At 45.8% G+C, this 13386-nt stretch overlaps 1 protein-coding gene across 4 annotated transcripts in view; it reads left to right on the top strand.

Annotated features, from left to right (window-relative positions):
• Nucleotides 1–1756: 1756 nt before the first annotated feature.
• Nucleotides 1757–13386, top strand: part of ARHGEF6 (Rac/Cdc42 guanine nucleotide exchange factor 6) — a 41027-nt gene continuing 29397 nt past the window's right edge. For 2 of the 4 annotated variants that reach the window (XM_076346954.1, XM_076346953.1), the window contains exons 1-3: nucleotides 1757–1921; nucleotides 2969–3052; nucleotides 11341–11425. In XM_076346954.1, coding sequence (XP_076203069.1) covers nucleotides 1757–1921; nucleotides 2969–3052; nucleotides 11341–11425 — 334 coding nt within the window. Of the gene's footprint in view, nucleotides 1922–2968; nucleotides 3053–7988; nucleotides 8031–9966; nucleotides 9986–11340; nucleotides 11426–13386 lie in introns of those variants that run through there. The other 2 variants (XM_076346956.1, XM_076346955.1) reach the window with 2 other exon arrangements.

Below are 13386 nucleotides of genomic sequence, written 5' to 3'. Positions count from 1 at the left end.
CCTGTGTTGAAATATTTCTCTTGCTCTTACATCAGAAACTGGTATGTTCTGATGAGATGACTGAAGTGGATGTCCTCCATATACAAATGATTGTCCCCGGTAGGTGAATGAGCATTAGCAGTTGTCTTGCCTACTACAGATTTGGAAAAAGAAAAGGCAAGCTACGAAAGAGACTGCAAGTACTCATACAAAATAGTAGTGCTCATGAGAACTGGAAAAAGAAAAAAAACCAACCCTAAAGTTCTTGTAATTAGTCATAAGTTTGAAATGTTTTGCACACATATGGATAGTTGTAAATGTACTTCACCAGATGGCGATGAGGTGGTGATTCAGCTTCAGCCAGCTTTATCGTTCACACTGGCTGCAGCTTGTTACTAGTATTTCCATACAACAGAGAACTGGAACTCATCCCCACGTCCTCATAAAGGTCAAAAGTCTGTCTAACCCTAAAAGGGCAATTCTGATCCCTTACTGGTGGCTGTTAGAAATGCTCCTTACGTAGGTCCCACTACCAGTCGCAAGACCTGGAAAGTGGAGACACAAAACCATGCATATTTATTGTATATAACTTACCCTTTTGCTGTTGTATTTCTCCCTACCCCTTAAATTACTAGCCTAAGCAGTCTGAGAGCACTGAGGTCTTGGAAACAGTTGCTCCAAGTAACAGGGTTAGGAATGGGCTCAGAATGTTGTCACTGAGAAACTCTGGTCTCTAGCATAATTTGTTTCCTGTTGTATTGCTTCAATCCATGATGCTCCAAATTCCTTGGCATCATAAACAGAGAATTGCTTCATTTTCCATCTGTTCTGGTGAAATGACAGTTAAAAAGGAGAAGAAAATGGCAAGATGACCAGACTTTTCTAAATTGCTATGCTCAATAAGTGATGGTTAGTACTGTCCCAGAGCAGGGTGAGAAACTGATACTACTCCATACGATGGATCCTGAAGAGCTGCTGGAAAGGGGCGTTTTAATAGGACAAGTAAAATAGTTGGGACGTTTCATTCTCAGCTTTGGATGACTAAATTTATGAAGTTTTCAAAGTTATCCAGATGTTTGTTTTGAGAGATGATCATGTTCCAAAAAACCATTTTGGATTATATGTTCACTTCTTGTATAAGATAGTTGAAAAAATAAATTTTTTCTACATAAAGTGCATGATCAGAATTTATTTTCAAAAATCAGATCTTCAAAATAGAAAACTACTATAAAAGGCAATTCTAGTAACTCGGTTTGCCACATAAAGTTGAAAAATGTTTATTATTTAGTGTGACGTTTACCCCCAAGCATCTTTAGTGTGAAGTTCAATTTCAATGCTGCAAATACCTCATTATTTACAGTACTAAAGACAAATTTACTTCTTTGGGCAATAGCCACAAGTTACGACCAAGTTTACCAGATGATAGGATGCCAGCTGCCACAAGGAGGAAGACACTAGGTAAGATCTTTTTGGTGGAAAAAAAATCCACATAAAATACTTATATTTTCAATAATGTTGAAAATGTGTAGTGAAAGGTCTGCTTTCACTGCCTCTCTTTAAAGTAACAGAGCGCTAGAAACTTTTATTGAAAAGTTTCTTACCTTAGAGTAACAGTACTTCTGGTTCTTAAGATTTGGTGAGTTTCTGTGCTGAGCAAAAAAGAAGTTTCACGCTTGAGCTCCGCAAGCAGCAGCAGAGGCAGGAAGATGTAATCACGGATGTGGGTTCCAGCAAGCTGCTGCACAGGAGAACTGCGCTGGCGGCAGAACTGTCCGCGATGAATCCAGAAGAACAAATCGTAACGTGGCTTATTTCATTAGGAGTTTTAAATTCCCCTAAGAAAATAGTAGATGATCCAGAGGAGTTCCTGAAAACTTCTCTGAAAGATGGAACTGTGCTTTGTAAACTCATTAATCGACTTCTTCCGGGATCTGCAGAAAAGGTAACGCTTTAAGATGTATTTTGCTAGCCTGAAATGGAGCACTGCTCAGTAAAATACTGCCCTGGTCATTTCGAGGTAAGGTTTTCTTTGGTAAGTAAGATGAGCAAGGAGCATCAGAGAGATGAATGTTTTACATTTCAGATACTAGTTGTATCTACTTGAGGGCAAAGTACGAGTGTAGCTTTAGTTCTTTGACTTTTGTCTCTACATCCAGAAAAAACCCTGAAAGGTTGCAGTTGGCTGAGTTAGGCGTGTTCATTCAGTGGCAGGAAATACCGGGCCTACCAGAGATCAAAATACCTTGGTTTTGAATAGAAGGATATGCAGTTTGTCTATTTACGTAAATATCATAAATTACGACTAAATATATTCACTTTCAGAACTCTTACTGTAAAATACTTTGTTAGTCAGGAAATACACTAGAGAAGCAGATTAGGTTAGGAATAAATAACAAACCTTGCATCCATGCCATTTTGAACTGTCCCAAGGCCAGCAAATCCATTGGTACTGAAGCTATTTAAGCCATGTAAGTACCTCCTATTACAGTTTTACGAGGCATATATTCAGACAGTCCAAAAGTGTGATAAGTAACTGCAGGAGAAAAAAAGGGAAGGAGTCCAATGAGAGAGAGGAAATGGCAACACAGAAGAGAAGCTGTTTAATCAAAAAAAAAAAAAAAGTTTCTCCACCCTGTAAAACAAGCCTTTATTTATTATGCAAAAATCAGTTTTGCGAGCTCCTTATCTTTTGCTTATATGCGATGGTTGGGGGCAGTGTGTTCTTAAAGGTCATCAATTTCCCACTGTCACTTAGGGCACTGTCATATGTTGACATTCAAAACAAGATGCCGACCATTTCGATGTATGCATCACTTCCTCCAGTGGCTCGCTCTTCCTGCTTCGACAGCTTGCCTGCCACCCCCATCCGCCCCCTTAAGAAGCTTCCCTAATTCAGTATAAAATGCACATGTCAATATTCATGCAGGCCTTCTGAATAGAGGCTATACGGAAGGTAATGCAATGATCTCAGTGGATTTTCTTTCTTTAGTATTGCCTGGAGCCTAAAAATGAAGCTGATTGCATCAGTAATATTCAAGAGTTCTTGAAAGGCTGTGCACTCCTTAAAGTGGAGGTAAGTTAAATTGGATCCTTGCTTTTACTGTCGTAACATGCTTGTTTTATTAGCCTTCTGAAAGGAAGCCAGATACCAGAGGGATGAAATCAGTAGTCATTCCTCATCTTTTGTATTAATAACCTAAATTAGAGCATGGATAATTTAATATTCTGTCTGGAGAATTTGGAAACGGAGTGTATTGACTGTGAGCTTAACAGATTCCTTCTCATCTTTTGAGACAAACCTAAATGGTCAGGTAGAAATACATGCAGCAACAACAGGAGGTCTGTCTAAACAGGGTTAAGCAGCGTGGACCTGTTTACTTTTTTTTTTTCATTATTAGAGAGAAGGGACTGCAGGTTTTAGCCTTGCTTTAATATGAAGGTGAAATATTTTTAATACTGCAGTATTTTTCATCCCCTTGCAACTTGCGTGGGATTCTTCCAAAGACGTACTATGAAATTGATCCTTACACAAAAATAATCCTAATGAAGACAAAAGACACCTTTTCAGTGGCTATTCCTGATCCTATCTGTATGCTGATTCTTACACTTAAGCATAGCTCATATTTGCAAGATCAGAGTCTAAATGAATCACTTAAGAGTTCAGCTAATTTTGCTATCAAATTTTTTACTAAGTGCATATGGATTTAAAATGTAAAGACTTCTGTATCACACTTAAATTCCTACAGTAAAAAAGAACCCTGTAACCCAGAGTCGTCACTGTCTCATTTGAAATATGCTCAACATTGTGGAAAAAAATCTATTCCGAAGACAAATTCTGCCAGAAGCGGGGACAGCATCCTTGGGTGTTACACAGAATATTCATGCACCACAGTGAGAAAAGTCCAACCCATGGTAGCTCTGTTCCTGCGCTTTTCCTTTGAAGGTCTAAACAAGCAAAGAGCCTTTCTTCTCTTTAGAGTTTTTTAGCTAACCAGCATGAAAATTTGCTCATTCCAGAACTGTTTCACTAGCCTGTTGTTTCCCAGTAATGCACTTCTCAGAGCCTGCTGCAGCGGCCCAGTTTTAAGAGCAGATATATATAGAATCACTGAAGGCCTATCGCATCAGAAATCAGTTGTTGCCAGTCTTCTAGTACTGACCATGTGATTTCCTCAGTTTTTTAGAGAGTTTATTTTTCTATTTGAAAACTAATCATGATGGTTGTGGTAGAAAATATTAAAAAATAGGAGCCTTAAACAGCTAAAAGATAGGACAAGGGAACAGTCTTCAACTGTTGTGCTTTAACACACAGTTTTGAAAGCCAGTTCTGCGATATTGCAGTCACACTCCACAATTTTCAGATACTAGGAACTAGCAAACATCGTGTGTCCAGCTCTGGGTGTTGCCCTGATCCTCCCCGTGCCTTTTCTTCCTTAGTTTTAATTTAAGAAAAGGTTTCTGACTTCTTTTTTCTTCTGATTTATAACCCCCTTAATCTTTGAAATATTCTGACCCTTCAGTAACTTCCCTAGTTCTCATGTGGTTGCCCCTCTTGGTTGCTGTGAAAGGAGACCTCAAAAGCTGAATAAAAGCTCAAATCTCTCGAGCTCGAGTTTAAATTTTGCAGCAAAATGAAAATTATTTCTTCTTATTTTTTTCCAAAATACTAAGTCACATTAGAACACCAAGTGAAGACAGGAATTTTGCTTCTTCCTGGCTCCTCTCTGTAGCCTCAGGCAGAGGAACGCTCGAGGTAGGACAGCTGAGATGGTGGGCAAGACATGGCACAAGTCAGAGTGCTTATGCTTCCCTCTGGCTCTTCTCCTCCCGTATCGCCCGCTTTTCTGAGTGCTCTGAAGGCAAAGCCAGAGGAGACATGAAAACCCTCTGCCATCTGTTCCTTCTAAATGCTGCCCTGTTTGGACCCTCTTGGCAAAGAGACTCTAAGAAGCATACCTATAGGTGGTCCTCCCTCATGTCTGATGCTTAGTTTGCCTTGGGAAGGACCACTGCCCTTTAGACGGGTTTCTCTGCAGCACATTTACTCTGAAAGCATGTTTGGAGCATCAGAACAGGCAGGGAACCTTCTGGTTCCAAGGTCTGTCAGCAAGGAAGTTGCAGTGATCTGGTGTTACGTCTAAGGAAGATGAGCATAGGATAGAAGACCTGTTCTGCTCCAGTAACCTAGCTTGAGAAAGGAGTAACATCAGGAAAGCTCCTTGCTTTTAATAGGTTTGAATTCCCTGACTGCCATCCTGCTGCTTACCCAGACTTTGGATTTGACAAGAAAACCCTAGTGGTTCTGTCAAATTCTGCCCTTCTCCAAGTGCCACAGAGAACTCCTGTTCCTTAGATATGAAGAAGTAGCCTGGGACTGGGTCTGAGCCACTTCTCCTGTCTTGAGACCGACAAGTGTATGTTAAAGTCAGAGATTCTGTTCCTGTTGCAGATGTGAGCAAAAGAGGATGTTCTGAGGAAATTCAGAGCTCAGAACTTCTACTCTGGATACTGACTTGTACAAAAGGCCTCATCCTGGGAAACCTCAAGCATGAAACTTCATACGTGACATGAGCATCCCATCCTAGCATCCCATGGCTTCATTGTACTTTGCCAAAGCAGTGGCTACCCTCATACTCTGCCTTGAATTTGTTTTTGTTTCTGTCATAGACGTTTGTATAGCTGCCATTTGGAGCTGAATACATCACTGAGCATTGCTAGCGTGCAGGGAAGGTGATCAGTGTGGAAGGCAGGGTTTCCAACAGCATTTGGTTGAAACCCAAGTCCCACCTGCCACTGAACGGATACTGCTTGCCAATCTCTTCCAGTGGGAGGGCATGCAAAGAGGTTACTCCTGCGGAGCTACACATATGCACTTCCCTCCTACCCTTCTTCTTTGTTGTCCTGGTAACTCAATCTTAGGAAGTGGAAGAAAGACACAGCAAGGCAAACAGCACCTTCTCCCATTTTACAGGAACAGTGAAACATTTGGACACTCTGTGACCTTCCTGCTTTGAGGTGGCTCTGTTAAGTTGCAGCAGCTCTACAGGCTGGTGGTGTGAGCTGGAAGAGTCCATCTCATTGCAGAGTATAAATAACCAAACTCTTTCTTAGCTTCAGCCCAGGACTGAAGCCTGCAAAGATTTGCTGCTTCAAATGTGTTAGTCCTAAAAAAGAAGGCAAGCAGGGGAATCAACACCTTCTTCTAACTAGACAAGTGCTGTAATTAGGTGAAAGAATGAGACTGTGTCTAAAATTTTCCGACTGCTTTTCAGTGCTGGAATTTGATCCAAGTCATAAGAACGTCTATCAGCCAGCTCTGCTGAGACAGAGGACTGGGCAGAGGACGCAGGCACCTCTTTGGAGCTTAACTGTCCTTGGGGGATTCTTTGGTGGTTTGGACTGAGGAACAGTGCAGATAACCTGATTGTGCTTCATTTGGGCTGTGGCTTCAGCCTCTGGGCTGTGCATATGACCCAAGATCTGGTCCAGTGAGTGAGTACTGCTAAGGCAGTGACAGCCGGTTGCAAGCGGATTGAGGTGGAAAGTGGAAGGCAAGAGGTTCTGTCCTGATGGCCAGGTGCAGTCTAGTTTAGAAGACACAGGGAAAAGATAACAAGGAAAGAAAAAAAAATCAGGTAGAAAGCTCCTGGCCTAGCTTGTTCTTGAGGGCACAAATGGGAACTGTTAGTCTTCACCTTGGCTATTGACACCACTGTGCATATAACAACAGCAGCTCCATAGCTGAGCATCATTTACAGCTGAAGAAGCACAAGACCTTCATTCAGCAGCAGCATTTTATTGCTAATACGACCACAAAACTTCTGGCAAGGGGCTGAATTTTGTGAACTAAGAACGGTATCTGCAAGATAAATCAATAGCTGGATTAAACCTGACTGTCCAGGACAATCATAGAGCATGCAGCGCGTCATTGCCATCGTGAGCAGAACTGAAGCTATTTCTGCAGTTGGAGGTGCTTGCAACGTTCACCAATCCATTTCTACTTGGACTGAGGGCTTGGGAAGGCAGAGGAAAAATCATCACCCCCTTGGCTCCCCATCCATTTGCTCCCAAAGCCTGCTGTGCTTTGGCTTCCCTCCTGGTTTCCTAGATGGGTAATGTCAAAAGCAAAAGCTTCAGCCCAGCACCGACCAGTGCAAGCACTGGGGAATGGGCATGTCTGAATTCAGAGTGACCCAGTGTTCCAGAGACCTCCGGCTCGCAGGTGTATGGGGTGTCTCCGATACCCCTGTGTCCCTGCACGGGGTTGGGACCTACAGCCGGGCTTCACCCTGGATGTCAGTAGAGTGCTTTGCTCCCTTTCCACGCTGCAGCCTGCTGTGGTACTGAAGTGTCCGGGGATTTTCGTACTCCCCACAGGAGAGTGTTCCCTGAACATATGGGCACACGCAGCAGAGGCGCCGTGCTCGCTGTGGCGAGGACATGCTGTCTCTGAGAATTCACTGCCTCCACTGAACTGTGCCTCATCTACAGGCCTTTCTGCAGCATTTCCCTTCTCAGGGGTGCAAAACTGCTGTAATTACCATTTCAATAGTCTGGATTTTCCTCTTTTCCTGTCCTTTCCCCCTCATTTTTCCTATCCTTCTTTCCTGTCCTTCTTTCCTTTCCCTTTCCCTTCTTTCCTTTCCCTTCTTTCCTTTCCTCTTACCCCTCTTTCCTGATTTACTTTTCCCCTTTCCCTCCCCTCCTTTTCCCTTCCCTTTTCCCTTCCCCCCCCCCCCCTTTTCCCTCCCTCTTCCCTTCCCCTTTGCCGCCCTCTTTCCCCCCTCTCCCCCCCAGGCCGCCCCGCGCCTCCCGCCCGCGGCCGGCGGAGGGAGCTGCGGCCGCACCGCCCGCCCGCGTCCCGCAGCGAGCGGCGGCGGCGGGGCGGAGCGGGGCGGCGGCGCCGCCTGTCACTTCCCCTTCCCCTTCCCCTTCTCTTCCCTTCCCCGCGCCGCGATCCGGCTCCGGGTCAGAGCCGCAGCGGCCGCCCCGCGGCCCGCAGCACCGCCCGCCGCCATGCCCCGGGGCTGCGCGCCCGCCCGCCCGCCGCCGTGAGTACCGACCGCGCCGCGGGCACCGGCGCCGGGCGGGCCCCGCCGTGTCCCCGCCGCTGTGCCCGGCCCGGCCTCGCCGGCGTCCCCATCCTCCGGCAGCCCCGCCGGTGTCTGCGGGTGGTCCCCGCGCGGCTGTCACCGGGTGGTCCCCGCGGGTGTCCCCAGCCGGTCCTCGGGGGTGTCGCCGGGCAGCACCCACGGGTGTTGCCCCCACCGGGCAGCTCCCACGGGTGTCCCCGCTGAGCTTGCCAGAGGTAGAGCGCGACTCGTTGCTGCCGAGAAAGCAAACCTGATTTTGTTATGGGGGTGTTATGTCTGGAATAGCTACCGGGGCAGGCTGGGGGGTGTGAAAGCATTGCGGCACCGAAGCGGAGGGGTCCGAGAGCCGGCGCGGCGAGGAGGGCTGGCTCTGCGGTTGGGAAAGGCGCTCCCCGGCCGCCTGCCCGTCTCCGTCTCGCCGGTTTTCGCAGAGCCGGCGGAGTCTGGCCGTGCCGCCGCTCCCGCTGAAGGCAAGAGGCACGTCTGGTAGGGAGCAGCTGGGGTTAGCGAGCGCCCGAAACGCCGGCATCGCTGGCAGTGGGAGCGGGCGTGGGACGATCTGGCTCCAGCCCTCGTCCTCGGGTTTGGATGAAGGGTCGCGGTCGCGCCGAGCTTTGGGCTTTGCACCCAGCTTGAGGTTTGCCGGGGTTTTGCCTAACTGTGGAAATAGTTTGTGCAGATGGAACAGCTCAGGTTCGAAACACAACCCGGCTTCCCCTAACTTTTCTGCAGCTTCCATCCTGCTACAAGGGTTTTGGGTGCTGATAACTTGCTAGGCGCACCTGGGTTTGATTTTTCGTCCTTTCCGAAAAGCTGGGTGCTCTTCTGGTCACTGCCCTGCGAGCACCGGCCCCTCCTTACCTTCTTGCTGTCTTTCCGAGGAGGACTGGTGGTGCAGCAGTGCAGGTTTTCTCTCTCCCGGTGTGATGCCTGATGGAGCAGCTGGAGTGTTTCACCAAGGGCAGCTGCAGTCTGTGATTCTGAAAGTCAGAATCTCCATTTTAATGTAGATCCTCAGATGAGAGCCATAGATTTAAGTGGGGTTTTACTTACTTTCCACCAGATCTTCCATGAGCTGAGAGCAAAAAAGCCTTTCTCCCCTCTATTTTTCTTCTAGCCTCGCAGCTTGTCTTTTAGTTAGGAATGGAATTATGGATGGATTGTGCTGGAAAAAGTAATTTTTAGCTTATAAATGAGGACTTTTCTGTATGATGAATTTATTCTGGAACAAGCTGCAGAGTATATTTACATTATAGTAGCTGATCCAGAAGAGTGTTCCACATAGCTGTTGTTCCACGGTAGCTATTCCAGACAATTTCGCCATGAAGAAAAGTCCTAAAAGTTATTGCTTGCTTTTGTGCTAGAATTTTTTGCATATCCCTCCTGCCACCATTTTCCTCTGGACTTTGTCAGTCTGATGACTCTGAGCTTACGGCATTATTCTGTGCATTGAAGGATCAGGGATGTATTTTACTACTTTGGTCCTTAAAAAAAAAAAAAATGCCATTCATTCAAGACAGGACTTGTTTTTCTGGACTTACTGAAGTGGAGGAAAACGGGTATGACTGAGAAAGTGACACACCAGAGACATTCATGCAAACATCCCAGCCTCACTGTTTACTTTCCTCTTCTGCTTGGCAGGAGGGTGAAGGTGCGTTACTGTAATGTTGCATCCTCCAGCGGCTGCCAACAGGGTCAGCGCACGCCCGGGCTCTCCGTTACCGTCTCCCTTTCCACGGAGACGCTAACGTCGCTGCTTAGGGCTGGAGGCGATGCTCAGATAGCAGTGGCTGCAATTGCAAGGCAGGAAAACTAGTTCACGCACCAGTTGGCAGAGGGGATGGGGTCCGCGTGGTCCGAAGGAGCAAACCCAAGCGAGCGCGGACGATAGATCAGCTCGGAAACAGCCCAAGGTAGGTGGGGATGTCCCTGAAATGTGCAGAGCAGTAGATGGAATCGGAGCTGCGGGGCTACTGATTTTAATATTTGTAATGATGGCAGGCTGTTTCCCCTCTGAGTGTGGATTAAATTTCTTTAGCGTAAAGACTTTCTCCCAGTATTGAGTGGCTGAGTCAATTTTTAAATATATTCTCAACAAAGAGCTGCCTTTGTACTGCCCGTGTTGGACTTTGTTGCTGCACTGATGTGTCTGTCGAGAGGAAGAGATGCCGCGAGCATCCAGGGCTGCGGAAGAGGCCAGTCCCCTTCCTATTTGAAATATGCCAAGCGTACTCAAGGAGCTACATGTGGAAAGCAAGAAAGAGCCATTTTAAAGGGCAGTACTACCCTAAAGGCAATTAAGGCTCGTGTACTTGTTTAGCAGGATACACTCCTTAGTGCATTGGAAATGTTTGTAAGTAGATGGTGTCTGCCGGGAGAGCTTTAAAATCATCTTTCCTGTTCATTGGATTTGTGGATCTGTGGTCTCCATCTGCAAGATGTGTATTTGGGGATTAGCAGATGGTGCCTTGGTGGTACCAATAATGGGGGCTTTTTGTATTGCTTATCTTTGCTTCATTAATTGTAGGATTTGTACAGTCTGTATGAACTTGAGGGCATTTCTCAGGTGTTAAAGGGGATTGCAGTGTTTTGGAAACTCAGATTGCCCCTCATTGTGCTGGTGGTGATTTCTGAAGGGCTGGGTGTACAAGGTCCAGGTTACCAGTCATAGAAAACAAGCCCTTGCTAACTATGTATATCTGTTTTGCTGTTGAGGCTTAGCAACACAAAATCTTTAGATGGGAATTTTTGCACATAAAATAACTGGTTTTGGCTTCCTGTAAAAAAATGTAAGTGTATTATATATGCCATATTGCAATAGCAGAAAATTCTGTGTGTTTGTTTCTTCTGCTGTGGAAAATATGTGTGTGTATATATACATATATATGTACAGCCTCAATCTCTTCAGCTTTCGATAACAAAAATAGCAGCAAAATCTTTCCTTCCCTCAAGGCAAGCAATAACCTTCTCCGTGATTTTCTGAGGAGTCTCTTCTCTGCAGGCAGCACCGATTTCTTCCTTCCCTGTCCCCAGTATTACGCTCCAAATGCTGGTGGGTCCCTTGCCCTTCCCACGCAGCCTGCCACCGGCGCCCCAGGAGTTCACTCGCTACAAAGGAAATGGGACTCATCACCCCTGAATAAATACCCTACCCCTGCAGAGACATATGGGTTACTTAATCCTCGCTGTCACCCTCTAGCAACGTGGGCTGCTCAGATGGCTGGAGTGAGATGTTTTGGGCTCAACTGACCACGTTCCTCTTTCGCAGGTATTTGATCCACATGATTTGTACACCGGAGAACAGTTCTCCAAGGTCCTGAGCACATTAACAGCTGTAAATAAAGCTACCGAAGGTAAGAAAAAAGGGTTTTTTCTGTCGTCTTTTCAAATTCTGTCTTGTATGTATGCTGGGGTGGTTTTTTTTTTTTTAGTAATTCCTAGTTTATTAATTTTTGGAGGCTTGGCAAATTGTGCCGCCAGCACCGATGCCCGATGCTGGACGGTGGAATTGACATTTCGTGCTTCTACCAACTCTGGGTTTAGATGTGGCATTTCAGAGTTGCTGTATGCACCTTGCAGAGCTTGATTATCACTTTACACTAAGGAACCTCTGCTCAGTTTTGACAGTACTAAGGGACCTCAAATTAGGTCATCGTAAAGGAGCCTCGATGTAAGTGAGCATGCACCTCCCAAAATGCAAATGTCAGATTTTAAAGAGCGTGTTTTAAAGCCAAAGAGAAAAACAGATCCGTCTGCATAATATTTTACTGAAAGTCAGAACAAACATTGTTGCCAGATGCTCAGTCAATTGCATTGATGTTTCTCTCTCTCCTCTCCCTGGGTCCATGGAGTAGGCTCCCGGATTTGGGAATCAAGCTGATGGCTTGTCCTGCCTCCCTGGGTGCAGGAGCGGGCTGCTGAAGCAGAGCAAATCAGCTCCTCTTGTTGCCATCCCAAATATGTAGCTGTTCCCTATGGGCTGCTTTAAACTGACATTTAGTCACATAGGCTGTGAAAGGAGAAGTTCAGCGGGGAGGACGATTATGGTGTGGTGCTCTGGGGAGGAGTGAGAGGACCAGGGTCTCCTTGCTGAGGGGCTGAGGAGCAGGTCTGTGCTGAGCTGGAAGGAGTTTGCAGGGTGGAAAGCATTTATGGCCCCCTATCACGCAAGCAGATTTGCACAGTGTCCTGCACACCCACCAAAGTCCAGCACCAGGAGGAGAGTTTGATTTCTCTGTTGCAGATTACATTTTAGGCGATTAAAAGGAGAAAAATTCAAAACCCAAACCCACAATTTTCCTTTCATGGGAAGGTTTTTCTGTTGACTTACTGCGTTTTGCCTAGATTTGGTTTGCGGTGGTTTTCTCAGTTGTTTCATTTCTCTTTCAACTGAGTTTTTGCTTTTGGGTTCTCTTCTGCTAGTACAGAAGTGGCTCGGGTGTTCAATGAAAGAACCTCACTGCTGGGACTAGACCCTTTCCTCCTTATTTCCTCTTCTCTGTTCTGTTCTGATGCAAGGCTTTATAAAATCATATAGATACAAATATATACGATATTTATACATTATATAAATTATTGTATATTTATTATAATTTATATATTATATAAACAGCAACATATACATTATATATTATTCTAATATATAATAATAATATATATGTGTACACACACACACACATATGTGTGTGTGTATGTGTGTATAACGTTGCTCTGAAGAAATTCAGGTTCTTAGGCTGCCTTTCTGCAGCCAGCACTCAGCTCTGCCACCAGAGCTCCCTAGAAGTCAGCGATGGTAATTCAGGATCAGCACATCTCCTTACAGCCTCTTACCGCTCCGTTAAACGACAGCACCCGGTGACCCCATGTAGAAAGCTCTTGCATTTCAGTATGATGGGGGATATAAAATGCACGTTACTTAGACCAGGAGTAGCCTTTGCAAACATCATTGTCATAATGATTGACATTAGCATCATTATTCTGAAAGCAAAAAGAGTGAGAAACTTTCTTGCCTCAGTGCTTGCCTGTTGCTGGGCTGGAGGGGTGTGATGGGGTGTGTGCCGATGAGGCGGCGAGGCCGCAGGGCTGTTGTCACAGCAGTCCCCTTATTTACAGCCCCAGCTCGGTTCTTGCAGCCACCCGTGTCCCAGCTCAGTCCATGCAGTCACTGGGTGAGGCTCGGGGCAGGGCTTTGCTGTGGAATAGTTTCTATCACACGTTACTGATGGGGCTATAGGGAAGCTGGAATCCTCTTGGTTTCATCACAAACATCTGTTTGAACATATGCTTTCTCTGTGTAAATGTTAAAAAGCGCAAT

The sequence above is a fragment of the Aptenodytes patagonicus genome, chromosome 9 (assembly GCF_965638725.1).
Source record: "Aptenodytes patagonicus chromosome 9, bAptPat1.pri.cur, whole genome shotgun sequence".
Classification (NCBI taxonomy): Eukaryota; Metazoa; Chordata; class Aves; order Sphenisciformes; family Spheniscidae; genus Aptenodytes; species Aptenodytes patagonicus.
The sequence above is the reverse complement of the archived record's forward strand: the minus strand, read 5'-3'. Positions and strand labels throughout refer to the sequence as shown.